The 20,661-nt window shown below is 36.5% G+C and overlaps 1 protein-coding gene across 1 annotated transcript in view; it reads right to left on the bottom strand.

Moving 5' to 3' along the window:
- SEMA3A (semaphorin 3A) overlaps positions 1 to 20,661 on the bottom strand; it is a 231,698-nt gene that overhangs the window by 139,428 nt on the left and 71,609 nt on the right. Inside the window, exon 4 of the mRNA XM_015572694.1 lies at positions 17,125 to 17,244. Within this exon, the coding sequence (XP_015428180.1) occupies positions 17,125 to 17,244 (120 nt within the window). The remainder of the gene's footprint in view (positions 1 to 17,124; positions 17,245 to 20,661) is intronic.

Raw genomic sequence — 20,661 nt, 5'->3', positions numbered from 1 at the left:
GGAACACAGTGTTTGGAGATAATTTGGCTAATTCGGTGCAGGAATAGCCTACCAAATGGCAATAGTGTGTTTTCTCTGTAAGGAAGAGGGATTCAACCCAAATGCAAAGAAAAGGAAATACACAACAGAGAGTTGAAAAAGCAAAGCAAAATGGCATTTAAGCTTATACCTTAGAAGAAATCAAAGGGGAATCAAATGCATGCTTTTATCTAAGTGATTTTTTTCTACTATAAATAAGACTATTTAAAATTAATACGCTTAAGGTTGTAATAACTGATACTAGTGGTTATTTACTTAAATCAAAAGGATTATCAAGTGTCTAAAATGTATCAGATACTGTACTGTAGAAAGCTACACAGATAGATAAAAAGAATAGTCTTTTTCATACAATACTGTATATTTCATAATGTAACCTGAAGAGAGAAATTCTGAACTAAAAGAGCACAACTTATCATGTGGAATGCTGGATTAGGGAGGTGGAGGTAGACATAGAATGAGAAGTATTTATTGTCATAATGCAGAATTTATTCAGCAGAGTGCTTTACTAGGTTCAACACATTTGATCACAATATCCCTTTGAGATAAAATGATATACTAGTAATTAAGTGCTAATCTAGCTAACACTGTGGTAAATTCAATGTAGTTTTTAAAAATTCAACCAGGCTTAAAGAAAACTGATTTACTTTGACTCATGTTTTAAGCAATATCCATACTTTTTTCGCAATGAATATCCAGAAATTGATTGTTTTAGAACTCAAAAGTGAAGAGTTTTCATCAGTATTTTTTGTCTGTCAAAAGCAAGCAGTGGTTTTGATGATAATTTTCTTTTTTCCCCCAACCTTCCAAGCATCAGAGAATTCTAAAATGCTTTATCTAGAATCAGAATCAGTAACTTAGGAACAAAATTAAATGCCATAATATTGCAATGTCATTTTCCCCAATAGACACATGTAAGTTGCATTTGTACACAAGTCTGTACAAAATTCTAAAGTCTGAATTCTGGTCAACTCACTCTCTATTCTTGGACAGCATTAGTGAGTTAATGTTTTACACCTGCCAAATGCATGCTGTTCACAAAGAGGAAAAGGGGCATTTAAAGAGAGTCAAGGAAACTTGCTCCCTGTCAAACTTCTCAACCTCTGAAATACCTGATTGTTAAGCGGGTTGTGTCATCTCCTGCCAATTAAATCCTGATGGGGGAAGATGAAAGGCAATTCTTTTAGCAAAATAAAATTTGCCTTTATCCTCAGAGAGCTTTAATTCATAACTCAAACAATGGAGCATAGTTTTTTTGGTAATACTACCTTCAGTTATTATCATTTGACTGTTGGTGAGCACATATTTCTGCCTTTGCCTCCTACTTGTCCCCCTTGCCCTCTCACCTTAAAACCCCCACTTCCTACACTGTCAGGAAGACGCTGCTGTTGAACATCGCTCATTGTATTTATTGCTTCCTGTGTATTAGTCTTCAGAAGTGAAATGCAGATTTTAGATAAGTATTATGTTATGAGAGCATCCACAGAACCTTTAAGTATCATATCTTACTCAGAGTATAAAAGCATTTCTAATCTATTTTAACAAAGGGCCCTAAATAAAAATTAATAGACATGCTATTTTTATTACTATTTATTATGCAATCAATTCATTGTTCGCTCAATATGTTTTATCGTAATGGATTTCTTCCTTAATTCATTCTCTCTTTCTTTCCTTTTCACTATCTCTCCTTCCCTTCTTTCTCCTTCCTTCTTTTCTTCCTTTCTTTAAGTTTGGTTATGTATCTCATCCAACTATTTCTTTCCTGATTCACTACATAAGAGCTCTAATAGCAGAATAACTTTCAGTTGCAGATCTGTATAAATGTTATTGAGAAAGTCTAATTTAAATCTGCTCTCTACTTAAGCCTGAGGGATAAAACAATTTTATCATCATCAACAACAAAAGTGCTAAAATTTCAGTATAGTCATATGTTAATCTGTATGGATTATCCCTGACATGAAAGTGGGATACATGTCAAATGTATAAAATGGCTTATACTGAAAAATTAGTATCTACAAACTTTTAAAGAGACTATTTAGTGTTATTTATCTAAGGGTTTAAACTGTTTGGGGATTTCTCATTCTAATTTGCCATTTGTGGCTTTTTGCACAGGAAAAACACAAGCAAGAATAATTAACCCCCGAGAGATGAAGAAATGATCCTCAATACTTCAGAGTTCATGACATGAATCCTACCTGCAAATACATGTATTAGAAAATTCTCTCGTCCCTATTACAGAACTTATCATCACAATATATGTATCTATTTAACTAAACTGCCTCCTCACCCATGTTGCTACAAGAGTGTATATAATAGTAGTATTATCTACGATTAATAGATGTTGGGGAAATGTGCTCTAAGGAAGTAACACTTAAGTTGAGATCGGTGAGATTGATTTATTAAACCCAATATGTGAAGGAAGATCTGTCCAGGAAACAGAAACAGTAAGTACAAAGACCTACAAGAAGACAGACTCAGAATGAAAAGAAGCTGAAAGAGGAAAAAGAACTCCAGAGTGTCAGGAGAGGGCAGGGGAGTCTGGTCCAAACAAGAATACAGAGGTAGGAGGGTCCAAGACCAAAAAGCAGATTTCCCTAATTGCTAGGATTAAAAGGAAGTGATAGGCTACCATTTGCTTTCTGAGAAGACAGCTCTGACTTCAGTGTGGAGACTAGACTGAAGAGGAGAAGTGGTGGGGCTGAGGAGAGGGGTAGAGGGGGATATGGGTTAAGAATGTTATTGCATCAAGTGCAACCAAATGTCTGGGTGAACTTTACACCTCTAGGATCTAGCAAAAGCACCTGTTACATACAGGCATGAACTTCGAGGTAAATAGCTTCCCTTTTTTCTGGTTTCCTAAATACTTTCTCATTACATCTAAAATCATGGCTTCTTGCCATTTTTGCCCATGATTCACTCTCTGACCTCAGATAGGGTTCACTTTCCTAAACTTCAAGTGTGTGTATTTTCAAAGTTTCTTTTTTATTATATGTTAGAAGAAATTATGGCCAATTCAAGATTAAGGGACCTCTGCCAGTAAGTTTCAAGGTTAAGGTTCTAATGTTATTATTATTATACCCATATATTGCAGAATATTCTATTACAATGATGGTCATGCTCACAAAAGAATGTCACATATGTGCAGACATAAGGTTTGGAACAGCTGCTGTAATATTCAGAATCCTAGAAAGCACTAAATTACATGATAGCAAAATTTATACTTATAACAGCATAATATGATATTGATCCTAAAAACAAAACCACCATCCTTTGGGCTACAAAGACTCATCAACCAAGAAGTCTCCCAAATTTATAAAGTACTGAGGAAAATATATTTGCCTTGGATATTTGCAAGAGCTGAGTGATGGACAAAGTCCAGGCTAATTCCATCTGTATATAGAACTGATCCATTGCAAAACAATCATTTGCCCACAATAAATATTTATTTCCTTAAATGGGAAATAGACCAAAGTCTATATTTACAAATATGTTTTCAGGCAGTCTAAATTGACTTATATTTCTAATATTACACCCATATAATTATTCTAAGATGTTGCCATTCACTATGGATATAAACACACTACTTAGAATATGTATCATATATAATTGTGTGTACAAAGAGTCTATACACAGATTATGTAAATATTTCCCATTGAACACATTTGTAGAGAACTACTACAGGAATTATACTTTAAATATAAATCAAATTGCATTTATTAGCTTTCTTTCTAAAGCAGACTTATATCTTTGTACCTATTGAGGTCTGTGACTATTAAATAACTGTTTCTGCGATTTATCTCTTTCTTTTCTCATGCTCTATGTCAACACTCCACTAGAATTCACCCTGTTCATTAAACCTTTTTTCTAACAGATGTTGCCTTTTTTCCTTTTACTCTTTCAAGTTATCCTGGAAAGATCAAAGCATTCAGTCATTTCTGTCCATTGTACTCAGAGGTGTGTGGGTGAAATTTTACATGATCGTTATGTTCAGGTTGTTTCCTTAATGTTTTCAATTATTTTCTTTGATAACATTTTATATGTGTTGATTGCTTCAATAGCATTTTAAACCTAGCTACTTTTATTAAATACAAGAAAATAAAGTAAAATATTGAAATCACACTCAAATTGTATCTGTTTTGAAGAGACAATTGATTTATTCATCATAGATATGTTACATTTGTCAAAATGATCATAAAAATTTACCTGAAATTACATGATATCATTTATGATTAGATCATGAATGCATGAAGAAAAAAGTAAAAGACCACCATTTTTTAAAAAATAATTGTCTAAAAAATAAAAATAAAAGTAACTGTCTAATATTTATTTTAATTTTGAATAAAATCCTTATGAATACCTTAAGTTTATGGAAAAGTGTGACTTTCATATGCTTTTATATGTTTGGCAGTGAAAGTGAAGGCAGTATGGTATAATGGGAAGGACTCTGAGTGAGCTGTCAGGAGATTGAACTTAAGTTCAGCTTTTACCAATAAATAGCTATGGAATTTGAGAATATTATTTAACCATTCTGAGTTTACATTACAAAATGAGGAATAGGAGTTAGAGGAGCTGTGCAGTAACTATAAGCTAGAGTATTTTTTAAACATGTATTTTTGAGCAAGAATTTTATGAAAATTGTGGTCATAGTTTTACTCTGAACATATAACTTTTAAAAAATAAGATATCAGGTATTGCTGAGCTTTGTGTACAGTGTAGTACTTTGCTTAAGTAGTTATGCATATAACATTTTCCAACTTACGTTTTTGTACTAAAATATTCCAAATAAAATATTTTTCTTAGCAGCATAGTTGAAAAATAAGTTAGGGGATTACTGAATATTTCAGACTTTAATAAGTACAAGGTAGAAAAGTGAGTAGGATTAACATTTTTGTCATTCATATGCCAAATGTAAGTTTTATTTTGTTTATTTTTATTTCACTTAAAGTTGATATTAAGCAAGAGACTAGAAACTATTGATTGCCTATGATGCACTTTATAAACTAGAGTGTGTCAAAGCACTTCTAACCTTTTGGATGTTTGCCTGGTAAAAAAAATAACATTCTACTTAATTATTAGCTACATAATCTGTACCCATTCCTTGGATAAGATAAGTTATTACACCATATTCTAGAGGGGAAAAAATATTTTTGCATATATTTACAATACTCTGCAATTTTAGCATGAATTAAAAACAATTCCATATTGTTGTCAGCAAAAATTTGATGCAATATCAAAGTAGTATCTGAGCTTGCTAGCTTGCATGATCTAATACAAAGAACAGATATTTCTCCTGGAAATATTACGTTTGCCTCCAAAATTCAGGCCAGCTAAGGGCAAGTAAATGTGGGACACTAGACATCCATCATTTCCAGGTTAAGTAATTTAAATATGAGGTAAGACAGCTATTAAATGCCAACAAAATATAAATCAAAAGAAGAAAAGTTTGCCAGGATAAAAGCACTTAAAAGGAGCTTGAACCCTGGCGTGTATACAAAACTGCATTAGCAAAACTAGAAAGATCCAGACTCAGCCTCTCTATAAAGCTTTGTGAGCATCTCAAATGAGGTAACTCGTTGAAATAGAAGCTGGTCTTGTACTTCTTAAATCAGTAACTTATTTTTTAAGTGTATATGCGTAGTGTGTACTAGGAAAGTATTTTTAAATCATTAGAGAAATCTTGGGGCATAATAATGTTGAGGAGACCAGTTTAATGTCATTTCAGTGGCAGCAAAAGTCACACACACAATGAATCAGTGACAGGCCTGCGAATTGATTTTAAATCCCATTAGACTCCCTTTCTAACCACTCAGCAATTCCTGAGATTGCTTTCAGTGACCAAGGATGCACAATTGAATTAAAATGCAGGTTGGAAAATAAAAATAAAATAAAAATGGAAAGTAGTCATTCTGTGTGGTTTGATATCTGACAATTTGAAATACTATATGTAAATATACAGAATTCAAAACTGTATTCAGGTACTATTATAAAATTTCTATCACTTACATAGGAATGAATTTAAATTACTAAAGTCTAATATCAAAATGTGCAATAATAGAAATAATTGCATTAAATAAAAATTGAAGGTTTATGCCATTCATTTTTTTAGGCAATGATTAAAGGATATCCCTTCACATAAATATGTTTCTTTAAACATTTGTTCTAACTAAAATTTCTAAAGACACATAAATGCAAAATCAAATTTGAGTAAAAATGAAATTATTCCCTCCAAATATGTTAATATTTTAATATCTTTATAGGCAAAGATAGCTTGATAAGGCTCATTTACATTAAGCAAAATGGAATCAATATATGCTTTAGTTATTTGATAATTTGTATGCCATATAAAATTAAGTATTTTCTGTTTGTTAGAGATTTTAGAATTCTATCCATACAAATACACTAGAGGCCCGGTGCACAAAAATTTGTGCACCCAGGTGGGAAGGGGGGGGGCGGGGTCCCTCAGCCTGGCCTGAGCCCTCTCGCAGTCTGGGACCCCTCGGGAGATAACGACCTGCTGGCTTAGGCCTGCTCCCGGGTGGCAGAGGGCAGGCCCAATCCCTAGGTGCAGCCCCTGGTAGGGCTCAGAGCAGGGCCGATAGGGGAGTTGGGGTGCCGCCCCCTGTCATGCACAGAGCAGGGCGGATCAGGAGGTTGCGATGCCACCCTCAGTCACGCTCAGGGTAGGGCCGATTGGGGGGTTGGGGCACTGCCCCCTGTCACACTCAAGGCAGGGTCGATGGGAGGTTGCGGCACCACCCTCTGTCACTCACAGAGCAGGGCCCATCAGGGGGTTGGGGAGCACCCAGCTGTCATGCACAGAGCAGGGCGATCAGGGGGTTGGGAGCTCCCCCCTGTCACTCACAGAGTAGGACCGACAGGGGAGTTGGGGCACCGCCCCCTGTCACACACAGAGCAGGGCTGATCAGGGGTTTGGGGCGCCTTCCCCTGTCACTAACAGAGCAGGGCGGATAGGGAGGTTGTGGCCCCACCACCTGTCACACACAGAGCCGCAGGGTGATCAGGGGGTTTGGGCTCTGCCCCCTGTCACGCTGATCCCGGTGCCTGGAGGCCTCGTGGCTCCGCTGATCCTGGTGCTGGGAGGCACATTACCCTTTTACTATATAGGATAGAGGCCTGGTGCATGGGGGGGGGCCGGCTGGTTTGCCCTGAAGGGTGTCCTGGATCAGGGTGGGGGTCCCCACTGGGGGGCCTGGCCTGTCTGGGTGAGGGGCTGAAGGCTGTTTTCAGGCTGGCGGGTGACAGAAGCTCCCAACCCCTCCTTCCCCCCCCCCTTTTTTTTATTCTGGGCCAGCTTTAGCTCTGAGTCTCCAGCTCTTAGGCCTCCTGCTGCTGAAAGCATGTATCTGGTTTGTTTCGGTTCTATAATTGAAACAATGTATAACTCCAGCTCCGAGATCCCGGCTCGCTGAAAGCAGGTTTCTGGGGGTTTTGTTTAGCTTCTATATTTGTTACAATGTTTCAAACTGCAGGCTCAGAGGCCGGCAAGGCAGGCAGGGAACTTTGGTTTCCTCCATCACTGAAGCAAGCAAGCCTCATGTTAGTTTCAAGCTGCCTGGCTGCCAGCCGCCATCTTGGCTGGCAGTTAATTTGCATATCGCCCTGATTAGCCAATGGGAAGGGGAACGTCATACGCTAATTACCATTTTTCTCTTTTATTAGATAGGATTGATATCCAGTCTTTTGTGTGTTCTTGAAATATTACTTGATCAAAATATTAAGAACAATTGAAAGGGCATGTTTCAGTGCTAAGCTCACTTTGAATGAAATTTGGAAAACTTATTAATTTTTAAAAATATTTTAAAAACTCTATTTCAAGTATATTCATATTAGTGGTATATGTTTTGATTTTACCTTTGGGGTAAAAATGAACTACAACTTTATTTGATTATAGAACATTACCACTCTCCTGTGTATGTGTGGAAAGAAAAACGAGTAGGTGTTGTCTTTGTTCGACACCTAGATTAAATATAGAGGAAATGAATACAAATAGAAAGTAATTGTTTGTATTGCGTATCCTAACACTTCTTTTAATGAGACATGACAAACTGATTAACATTATTTACCATATCCCTTTAAAGCAGTGATGACGAACCTATGACACGCCTGTCAGAGGTGACACACGGACTCATTTTTTTTTGGTTGATTTTTCTTTGTTAAATGGCATTTAAATATATAAAATAAATATCAAAAATATAAGTCTTTGTTTTACTATGGTTGCAAATATCAAGAATTACTATATGTGACACGGCACCAGAGTTCAATTAGGGTTTTTCAAAATCCTGACACGCCGAGCTCAAAAGGTTCGCCATCACTGCTTTAAAGGATTCCATGAACTTGTCACTGCATGAAATTTTACCAAGCTGATAGGCAAGGTCACCTTTACAGCACAGAGAACTTAATGCTCTTTAAAGAAGGTTCTTAATAATGCAAGCTGTAATTTATTTTACTTGAAATTCAATGTTTGAGCCCAGCCAGCATGGCTCAGTGGTTGGTCATCGACCCATGAACCAGAAGTTCAGGGTTTGATTCCTGGTTGGGGCATATGCCGGGGTTGGAGGCTCCATCCCCAGCGTGGGGTGTGCAGGAAGAAGCCGATCAATGATTCTCTCTCATCATTGATGTTTCTATCTTTCTCTCCTTCTCCCTTCCTCTCTGAAATAAAAAAATATATTTTTTAAAAAAGAAATTCAATGCATGAGAGGGTTTAGAGCTGAGTATTAATGAGTACATAATACATGTTGTTGCATATGGCAGGATTTCCGACTCTATTGTATGTATATACCACATTTTCTTTATCCGTTTGTAGATGATGGCCATTAATTTGTTTCCTTATCTTAACCATTATGAATAATACTTCAATGAACCTGAAAGATGTTGCACTAGGTAAAATAAGCTAGTCACAGAGGACAAACACTTTATTGTTGTACTTATATGAGAATTCTAAAATAGTCAAGTCAGAGAAAGAGAATCGAGTGGTTGCCAGGGGCTGGGCGTTGGGAGAGATGTGGAGTTGCTGCTTATCGGGTATACAGTTATGCACGATGAATAAAGTTCTAGAAATCAGCTGTACAACACTGTGCCTATGGTCAACAATACTGAGTTATATACTTAAAAAGTTGTTAAGAGAGTAGATCCTGTGTTAAGAATTCTTACCACAATAAAAAAAATAATGAAAACCCTCACACGGTACAACACATACAAATGAGGTATAGTTGGTACGGTATTGACATTCAGGCCAAATGCTATGATAGCTGTGACTGTAGTTTACTAGTTGTATGATGACCATCAAATATGCTAACAATGATAGTCATTAATATGAATAAAAATGAAAAAAACGTAGAGAGAAGTTACAGCAGGAGACAAATTGGGCAGAATAACAAGAGGTAAATCAAGCATATACTTTTCATAATAAACTCAGAGAATCAGTATAAACTATTATGCAATAATAATATTACAAGTATAGCATGGCTTGGTGATTTTTCATTTAAAATCACTCTAAGTACTGTACAGGTGTGAGCAAAAGTAGGTTTACAGTTTTGAGTTCACAAAACAAAGTTTATTTTTGTATTATTATTTATTAATTATTGTGTTATTTATTTGATTAAAACTTTAAACATACTTTTGCTAACCCATGTATATCTTGTTTCCTTTTTTAAAGTTAATTTTTGTTTATCTTAATTTTTTAAACAAAGTGTGCTTAAATTGCTTTCACATATGTATTTCACAAAATAGCCTTCTCTGAATTTACAACCAGGGAAAAACCACAATTTTGTGATGGTATGGGTGAGAAATTCACATAATTTTGCATGTGATAGCTTACTTAATATTTTATACTAAACATAAATTCAGCTTATTTGCAGACTCATGAAGTGAAAATTAAGTGTGCATGGATCCCAATATGCTACAAAACATGTTTGTCTAATCATCACAAAAGAATTGGAAAACCACTTTTCCACTGAGGAGTTTAACATTGTCATCATCTCAGTTGTATTTGAAATACTGGTTTGGGATATTTGGATGTTATTTTGATTTGTTTTCCAATGAGAAATTTAGGTACTACTTAGTATCTTTCACTCAATATCAGTCTTGACTCTGATAATGTCACATAATCATTTGCTATAATATCAAAATGGATATATCTACCTGTCCATTCATGTCCCCTACATTTACACCAAAAATATGTTTTGAAACCAATTGTAGCAAAAATAGTAGCCTTTTCCTAAAAATTTGTAGAACTCTTAACTAGCTTCTCCAAACTCAACTTGATCCTAATTTTCAAGCCTCCTTATTTTGAAAATCCCTATACTTTATGCACAATGGGATATTTACCCTTATCCTGTTGGCTTTTCATGTCTCTGTTCTCCTATTCACTGCTCTTATTATCTTCCAAGCTCATCCATACTTCACCCATTTTTTCAAAGCCCAGCTTAAATGTGATGGCCTTTGTTCACGTCATCAAGTGTTTCTTATTTACACTCACCACTTTGTTCAAATTAGGCACACATTAAATTTTTTTGAAATACGAAATAAACACAGGAAAAAAATCCCTAACTTAATCCCCTAAATTCAAATTGATTATTTTACCCTTTATCTCCTACTGCATGCTGCTGGTACTTCCTTTTAAAGGAGTGATTTCTAGATTTAGACATAAACCACCAAACATCATCCTTGCCTTAGGCCCATTACAAAATATCCATGGAAACCTTAAATTTCTCATCAGTAAAATGGGGATACTAAGAGTACCTACTTCATCAGATTTTATAAAGATTATTTGAGGTAATACATTCAAAACAGGTGGTATACTATATCTATATCTATATATCTATATCTATATCTATATCTATATCTATATCTATATCTATATCTATATCTATATCTATATCTATATCTATATCTATATCTATATCTATATCCTATATATTAAAGAGCTAATATGAAAATGGTTATCATGCCCTTACACCCTCACACCATCAACCATAATGGCTCAGACACTCAACACTGGGGAGAGAGGAATGGGAACCAGCCAGGCACAAATGAGCTTGTGATAGAGGAATGGGGACCAGCTAGGCTGTGTGTAGCCTGGGAGAAGGACAAGTTGCCCGCCCCCTGTCCTGGACACCAGCAGTGGCACCTATGCCTGTGGTCCAGGAGAGGGACAAGCTTCACACCCTGAGATCCTGGGCACCAGTGGCTGTACCTGTGCCTGCACCTGCGGCCCAGGAGAGGGACAAGCCGCCCACCGCACAGTCCCGGGCACCAGTGGCTACGCCTATGTGTGGCCCAGGAGAGGGACAAGCCGCCCACCCTGCAGTCCTGGGCACCTGTGGCTGTGGCCCAGGCAAAGCCAGCCCGGTCCTGGGTGTCTGTAACTGGCCAGAGGAGGGAATCCTGGGTCCCAGATGAAGGGTGAGATAGAGGAGGTTAGGGGTGATCAGGTCAGCAGGGGAGCAGTTAGGGACGATCAGGCAGTCAGAGGTGGTTAGGGGCGATCAGGCAGACAGGTGGGCAAGTGGTTAGGAGCTAGCGGTCCTGGATTGCAAGAGGCAATTGGACATTTCCCAAGGGGTCCTGGATTGGAGAGGGTGCAGGCCGGGCTGAGGGCCTCCCCCAACCCCATGCACGAATTTCATTCACTGGGCCTCTAGTATGTGTGTGGTGTGTGTGTGTGTGTGTATTAATTGCTCAATCACTATTAGTCATTTTAAGTATAATTGCTGTAATTATGATATCTTCACCTATGTTGAAGTTAAATTTTTACGTATGTGTGAGTCATATGAGGGAGACATTTGCATTTCTATTCCTCAACATTACTATTAGGACCTTGCTTAGGAAAAATGCTTCTTGTATTTTTACTAGTTAATTTTATCTCTATTGAATCATTCATCTGAATACAAATTATTTTCAATATGACTTGGGCATCGATTGTCACAATTAAGCAGAATTGTAACTATAAATCTAAAGAGCCCTTGTTATAAATGCCTCCATTATGCCCCAGTGTTCTCTCAAATCTATTGATAAAACCTCTTTAATCATTGTATCTTTTCTTTTCACCTTAGTGCTATTTTCATTATGTCACACTGATTCTCGTCACCAATCTTTGCTATTTCTAGTTCCTCAGATCTCATCCTATCCAAATGGACTCCTCATGTAATGCTGAGGTCCAGTCTTACCTCTCTAAGCCTGCAACTGACAACCCTGATTGCCCTCCACTGCACCCGTTGATCTCTCTTTTTATTCCTTACATGTACTTTCTCTTTTATTTATAGTTGGTGCAGTCAAAACACATCTTAGCAACTTACATAATGATATATCTCCATGGCTTTCTATAATGGCATATGCTGGCTTTCGCAGTGAGGCTGTTCAAGATTTATAAGGATAGGTCCTTCCCACATGAGAAGTGTAAGTGCTTTCATTAGAAATGCATGAATGCGAAGCAGACAGTCCAGAGTTATATACAAACAAAGCTGTGACATCACATTTCCCTTCCCAATATCCCAGAACAACAGTGATTTCTTTTCTTATTGTCAGAAATAAGGACCTTACCCTTTGAGACAGCAAGGAAGGTCCTGAAGAGTTTAATGCTAGGTGAAATAAGCCAGTCAGAAAAAGACAATATTGACTTAAATGGCACTTAGGTCATGAGGACTGTTACTAAAAGCATTTGATTTAAAGTTTTGCATTAAAGCAAACTCTTATTCTTGGTGGAAGGGGAGACCCTAGCAAACATTGTTTTTTATATCTACATACTGGCTGTCATTGTAGAAATAACCTTATAGATAGCCATTAAGCTTCACTGCATGTCTTAATGTTCCTTTGGTTCTATCATAAATTGAGATCATGGCATTATGAGAGTATTTATAAAGTTAATATTTTCCAGCTCTCATCTGGGTCCATCTTTCCTTAGATTTCCTGCTCAGTACATAAAAGAGGCTCATTTGGAATTTGAGAAAACATCCAGAGACTTCTCTGAAAAGCTATACACGTACAATTTCTTAACAGATGTAAGTCTGAAGGGGAAATAACATATACCATAAGCCATTTGGGAATATTCTGTCTCTTAAGGATGACTTACATTTTTCATTTGAGTGGCATGGATGCTAACAGCTTAAACATAAAACTCATCTGTACTCTAGCTCTGAATCATTCCTTCCATGAACTCTGCATGCATTTTTATGATAAACACATACATGTGTATGAAGTATGTGTCCTCACTGGCAGTTATCTGCAGTGTCTACTACTATTGGCCGATACCCAAGAATTGATTGACACACATCTTATAGAACTGGAGTTAATTAATATGTCTATCAATTCCCAAATGTACTACAGGAAACAGAAAATCTCTTTAATACAGCAATCAATGACATACTGTGTGTGGTCAGAAGGCATTCACTATACAGTAAAGTAAGTTTTGAAATACAATATTCAAAAGTATAAATATTGCTCTTAAAATGCCAGGAGAATAAAATAAGGTCTATTTAACTAGGGAGTAAATGAGGAGGCTATTTTGCAAACTGTTTGCCATTTTTAAAAGGAATTGTTAATTTCCTCCAACAAGATCTGAAGCTCTTAAGTGATAAATAGAAGCTTTACTTACTTCAAAATTGATGCTTTTATTTTGGTGGCCATTGGCCATCTGAATTAGTAAGCCCACCATGTCATTTTCTAACAACAGGTTTCAATAACCCTGGGAACTCATGTAAGACAACGAGTTATTTTAAAGGAAGAACACTGCAAAGAAAAAATGAAAGTAAAGTGTCCATAAAACCCATGCTAAAAGCAAAAAACAAAATGTTATTATTTTTTATGATAAAATTATTTGTAATATGTAAGTGCTTGAAAGAGTATAAATGAAACTATTCGCTTATTTTCTGTAGTGTAGGGCAGGTAACAGCAAAGTATACATATTCCTTCTAAACTAGACTCTAGGACAAAGATGTGTCATGTATTTATCTGAAAAACCATCCTTGTAAATAAAGTTACTAAATGCAATCATCATGAAAATTTATGAACTCTACTCTGAAAATTCTGCTCTTGGTCTGACTGCTATTTTGTTTCTTTCTCTTCCAATATTTCCATTTCCCTCGTTCTTTTCCTAACCGTATGAAACACACACTGTCTCTGTTATCAAACTCCCCAATAGCATAACTGTGTCAATCCACGGGCAGTGTTCTCAGTATCAGTACAGATCAATTTAAAACAGATTCTCTCTTAAGGAAGCTTAAGCACTGAAAATTAAATTTCACGTCATCTAGTCAAACTATCTTGATAATTTCTTTTCCAGAATTTCCTAGATAGACTGTCTAGACGGCTCCAAATCCCCTAGGTAATTGCATAATCATCTTTTCACTGACTTCCTAAACAGTCCGGAACAGTATGTCTCAATATACATTGCCACAGAAATGAAGCTCATTGGAACGTCTCAGAGAAGACCTCTCTTCAAGGTTCTGAGCCTCAGAATTTCAGAAAAATCCTCGCACCCCAATATTCCACATCAAAGGAGATTTAATGGAATCTTCATTTATGGTTTTCAGTCAAAGAAATGGCCTCATTTGCCTGAGTAAATGGCCTGTCTCCAGAACCTATACCTTTCCATCCCGCCTCTACCCGTAAGTCAGCAATGAATAATTAATTGATGAGTTGAGAAGGAATATGCTGTGAACTCTACTAAATAGCAACTTCAAAAATAAAACAAAATGGACATTCTTTTTGGAAAATAATAAAAATAGGGGAACAAGATGTAGTATTTTAATTCAAGGTCATCGGTGTCATCTAAGCTTCACATTTAAAAATGTAGAAAAATGAGACAAGTGCAGAATCACCTGGCAACAATGAGAGCTCAGTGCCGTGTTTTGCGTCCTCTGATGAAGTGAAGTACATTTAAGAGGCAAAGTGACACTTACATACGAACATGAAAGAGAGCAATGGCTTTCGGCCCTGAGATGCAAATATATATTTTCAAAATGGTAACTGATATTCTCAGCACCTACTACCTATTAAACTCTCATAAAAACTCTATCACTTTCTAGGTTAGAAACAGAGACAGAAAAAATAAGTAGCATGCTCTATTTCAAGCATCTAGTAGTGAATTGAGACTGGACAAAAGTCCTGCAGTCTGAGGTCAGAGGGCATGCTTTTAACAATGATGGGATTAGAACTCCTTGAGTTTCTATAGCAAAAATGCCAATGGGTTGCTAGGAGAGTTGGAAGGCAGTTGGAGGTTAAATAGTCAAACTCTCACTTAAAATATATGAATACTGAGGGTCAAAGAGGATTTGTTTAGTTTTGTTTTACACATTGTGAGAGAGAGAGTCTCAGAGAGGTTAAGTAATTTTCCAATGTTCCACAGCTAGGACGTTGTAGAACAGGATCAAAGCCAGACGTGACACCATCTAACCTGTGATTGAAGCGCAGCTCTCCTGACTCCATTGCTCTGGCAGCACCATGCCTGGCATACAGATGCACAAAGAACAATACTATCTCCAGAGTATAAAAAAGTGGAGCAATCACTCCAGTCCGTTTTCTAGGGCCCCTGATGATAGGTAGTGTGCCAAGTCTCCAGTACTATGTGCAGGGAATTATTCTTGATTTCACCAATATGAAACAAGCAATTTAAGTAACACTGCCTTTCCTTAAAGTTAACTTTTTACTTAAAACTCTTGGGTATGTCCTGGCCAGTATGGCTCAGTGGTTGAGCATTGATCTATGAACCAGGAGGTCACAGTTCAATTCCCGGTCAGGGCATATGGCTGCTGACTCAATCCCCAGTGGGGAGCATGCAAGAGGCAGCAGGTCAATGATTCTCTCTCATCATTGATGTTTCTATCTCTCCCTTCTCCCTTCTCCTCTGAGATCAATAAAAATATATTTTTAAAAAACCTCTTAGGTATGTTGCAAGTACAGTATACATGCCTGTGAGGAGGAGGAGGAAGGATGTGGTGGGGAAATGGAGGGGCAATTGCCTAAACTGGTTTTAGCTGCGGAAAGTGTTTAATCTCAGGCTCAACAGGAAAGTTATAATAATTGTATGTAGTCTAGAAACCACATAGTCTCTAAGGCGTCTTATTAAAAAAAAAAAAACACACACCGTTACAACACTGATTTGATCTCTAGGTCTTTGGGTTGAAAGAACACATTTGTATCACTTTAGGACAGCTTAAAAAAATTTTGGAGATCCTGGAGTTTAAGTTATAAAGAAGTGGCTAACATGTAAATTATATTTTATCTTTAGGGTTCCAGAAATATCCTGGGAACAAATCCTTTATTTGTTAAGTATTTCTGAATTCCAATTTGGAAGAAAACTCTTGTCACAATGATTTTCTCACTGCATAAATGTGTTTATTCTTGGGATTTTGTGCCAGAAGTTATAAAGGGGCTTATAATTGAAGGCTATTGGTAAGCCCAATTCATGAAACTCCTTTCAATATTAGTAACTTTTCCTTTAAATATTCCCCTAATTTTAATTTTCACTTAAATTTACCTCATTTTAATCTCCTCACCAGTTTTTCTCACGAAAACATCTTTTAGGAATCATGAACATATTAAAGAAAGATTTTTTCCATATCACCAATATAATAGCCAACAATATAAAAATATCACTTAGCGGAGCTAGAACATGTATGAAAATAATTGAGGTCAAACATGAGAGCAGATCATTGTGCACAAGTATGGCATTCTTTTATAATCCCTAGGCAGAAGAAAATAACCAGGGTGGCAGACACTTCTGACTGAGGATGGAAATGGAGGGGGAAGCTGGCAATAAAAAAATGAAGGAGAAAACAGTGTGCGCCCAGCCGGCTGACATCTGCCACACATGCAAAATGGATTTGACTCTGTAATCCAGGGCGAAAGCAAGTGCTTTCTTCCTTCCTTCCTCCTGTTCCACAGTTAGCCTTGAGTGATTGTCTCATTGTTTCGCATTCACAGATTAAAATGAATAACAGCATCTGCATTTGAAGTAGGTCTCACTGAATATGAACCAGAAGTTAAATGAGCTGGAGAAATCAGTAATGAAGCATCTGAATAGGAAGGGGTCATGGACAAACACTAATTTTTAAGAGCCAGCTTTACCTCAGGATGATGTCCAATTTCAATGTAGGTGCAAATCGGATGAAAAGCTCCCGTTCCACAGGCGTACAAGTGAGTCTGATTATAAGCTTTAAGCACCTTGATGAAATTCGCACATTCTTTCTGCAAGACAAAAGGAAAAGCAGTGAGTTCTAGCAGGCAGCATGCCTGCGATATCCTCGGTGCTGAGTATGATTGAACAGTTTTTTGTGTCCTTTTCACGGCATTAGTAGGGTTTATTATACTATTGTTTGCTCATATTTTTATATGAACTGAAAACATTTAAGTTCTTAGTCTTGCAGGGGTGGGGGTGTCGCTAAATAAAATATTTTATTGTACTATTTTAATAAAAACATTTGTAATTTATTTATTCAAAGTAGAATAAATTTAGATAACCAATCTACAATCAAAGGAACATTTTCTAGAAATGAGACAAACAGAAAATGATTTGATTAATCAATAAATTAGGTAAATAGTACAAAGGTTATTTTTTTCAAAAATCAGCTTTGAATTTAATTTTAGAAAAGGAAAACAAAAGTAAAGATAATATGCACTTCTTTTAAACGTGAAGTTTAATATCAACAGTAACCCATCATGATGGGGAGTTGACTTTGAACTTCAGAAGTGCTGCTTGCTAATGAGCTCTTTAGACCCTAAGAAGTTAGAGCCACTTTCTCCTGCAAATGTCACTTCATTCTCAAAGACAATTGGGTATATTTAAGGTGAGATAAAGATGTTAGAGTTTGGAGTATCTATAGGCTAAAGGGTGTTTCGTAGAGCAGGTATAATTACAAAGTACTTTCAGAAAGTTCATGGAATCCTGAACCCATACATGCAACTCCCTGCCTAATGAGTCATGGATTTCCCTGGGGAGAGGGAGGGGACAATTAGTGATGAGTAAATTCTAGTCCTGTTTTATTATTATTTATAGAAGTTTAGACATTCCTGGAAAGTTATTTTTTGAGATATCAGATAAGAAGTAAAATGGATAAAACTAATTAGAGTCTTTCTATATATCGTATTCTATCTGTAAAGCCTATGGAAGAAAATACTTTCCTATGAGCAAACAGGAATATTAGCCTTTTGTCCCTGTTGAGGAAAGATTTGAGGGAAATCTCAGATATTCATAATATAAGTTGAATAATTTCATTGTCCCAAAAGTTCAGAGAAAGAAAGACTCAATTTTAACAAAATATTTTAAATAGATGAACTATATCAATACTGTAAAAAGAAAACTCAAACTTAAAAATAGCTTTAAAATGTTATGGTCTACTATCAAGTCACAAATCCTAAAAATTGAATATTTTAGAAAAATATGAGTTCATCATAGAATATATAACATCCATTTAAAAATATACAAATGAGTATGTGATAAATAAAATGGCACTAAAAAGTACTCTGCTATTGATCATACACTTGATTAATTAGTTTTGTGTTTTTGCCTATAAAGATTTGGAATTAAGACCCAAATATGTAACCAGAACTGCAGGCAAAGAGCAAAAGCAGACTATAGTGCAAACAAGTTGGGAAGCATTATAGAGACTGAGTTGGTCCTAGCACTGGAACACTCCAAAAGTCACTCTCTGTGACATGAGACTTACAAAGTGAGAGCTCAGAATGGACTGGGCCTTGTGTAGCCAGTGGGAATTTATAACTGAGGTGTTACAATAACTTAAGTACATTTCCACACGACATCTGTATTCTGTGCTTGCAGCTAATGATTTGGTCTTAACTCTATTGTCTCCATAAAAGAAACATGGGGCAGACAACCAAATGAACAGAATAACTGATATTTAAATTCAAATAATTGCTTCCCAACAGCACAGATTTTTCTAGGATGAAACCTAAGGATGTCTTATAAATATATTGTCCTAAAACTGAATTAGAGCTATTTAAAGTAAAATATGTAACTTTCAAGTTAGGACTCCTCATGCTTTCTTAACATAGGCTGAGTAGTTTTGGAGAGTAATTACAATAAACATCTAATTTCTCCCACTGTTTTTGCTACTTCGATCCTGAATTTTACTTTTGTCTGGTAATACATTAAAACATAAAATTAAGCTCTGAAACCAACGGATTTTTCAAGTTGCTATGAAGAAACATTTCCTAGCATAAAGGGTACATGGATCTCAGCTATGTTTCACTTTGAACATAGTACATCTTAGGCAAAACTGTGAAGCAGATATAACAACTTCCAAGACTCTTAGCAACAAACTCCCTGTTCTGTAACAGTTCTCATCTTTCCCCAAGAGAATAGGGCATGAATGCTTGGGCAGTGAACAAGGTTGTGGAGAGGGAAACAGCTGATAAACTAATTTACAAATGAAGCGTTCATGAGTCTTACTCAAAGGATTTTTCAGTATTTTAAAGAAAATGCAGTCATTTGCGAAGAACTCATTTTCAGGAAAATGCTTTATTGTATCCCTCTCTTGGAAACATGTATGTGGCCACACACCCTGCTTTTACATAAAGACATAGCCATCCCTGACTGCGGCTCAATATTCAAGATTATAAATGACCAGCTCCATCACCATATGTTAAAACAAAAAAAATGGCTGTGAATATATTTGGTAAGAAAATGAATATCCTAATAAATAATAGTGGTAGTCCCAGATGGATGTCTTGCTCATTTTAGAAAAGAACAGGATTTCAGCTTCTCTGACATGTCTTTAAAGTTTCATGCAATTCTGAATACAAAGCCAAATTCTCTAATCCCATTAGTAGTACCTAAGTGCATCTGAGAAATAGAATAGACTCATCCTTCACAATAAAAAATAAAAGGGAGGAAATGCCGTCCAAGCACAGATTTTTGTGAACACAAATGGCCCATGTCACCCCTGGAACCATTATGAATTCTAAAATCATAGAATTTGTTGGTTCTTATCTCTTATAGATTATGTAACTGATTGGCAAAAAGTAATGATTGAAGAACTCTTAGGGTTCTTGAAAAGGGTGGAAGAGAGCTACACTGAATATAATAATTTTAATTTGTTCTCTATTAACTGTCAAAGAAGAACTTCTATAATGTGGCAACTATTCCTCTATGGAGCAGCTGAAAAGAAAAAAAAAAAATCAATGGCAGAACCAGGGCTGTGAAATCTGGCACATGTTTCACACCATTCTCACCAGGGAGCATGCTGATAAGGAGTCTATCTGGGCTAGAAAGCAAGACCCACCCTACTGGCCTTCGGCCTGGAAGGATCCCTTTCACTTCCCCACTGAACTCTCCCAGTTGGCAGCAGGTTGTATTGTTGCCATGCCCAGGGGCCAGTTCAATATTACTCTGAAGTGAAGGTTGAGGCAAATAAAATGGAGAGACATTTCCTGGGTTTACAGTGTGCGAAGACTGAACTGAAACAAAAAAAATTAATCAAATACTTTCAAAGTTGGCTAAAAATAGCTTCAAGGAACTCATCAACAATAAGGGAGTGGAAACGATGAATTAAAAGAACTGGACAGAAAAAGAACACGCACCCAAAACTTGATAGAAGGATCGTTGGTAAGGATTTGTTCTTTAAACAGAAAACCTACATAAAAGAG

This window comes from Myotis davidii, unplaced genomic scaffold (genome assembly GCF_000327345.1).
Source record: "Myotis davidii unplaced genomic scaffold, ASM32734v1 scaffold49, whole genome shotgun sequence".
Taxonomy (NCBI): domain Eukaryota; kingdom Metazoa; phylum Chordata; class Mammalia; order Chiroptera; family Vespertilionidae; genus Myotis; species Myotis davidii.
Note: the sequence above shows the minus strand (reverse complement) of the source record. Positions and strands in the feature narration are given on the sequence as shown.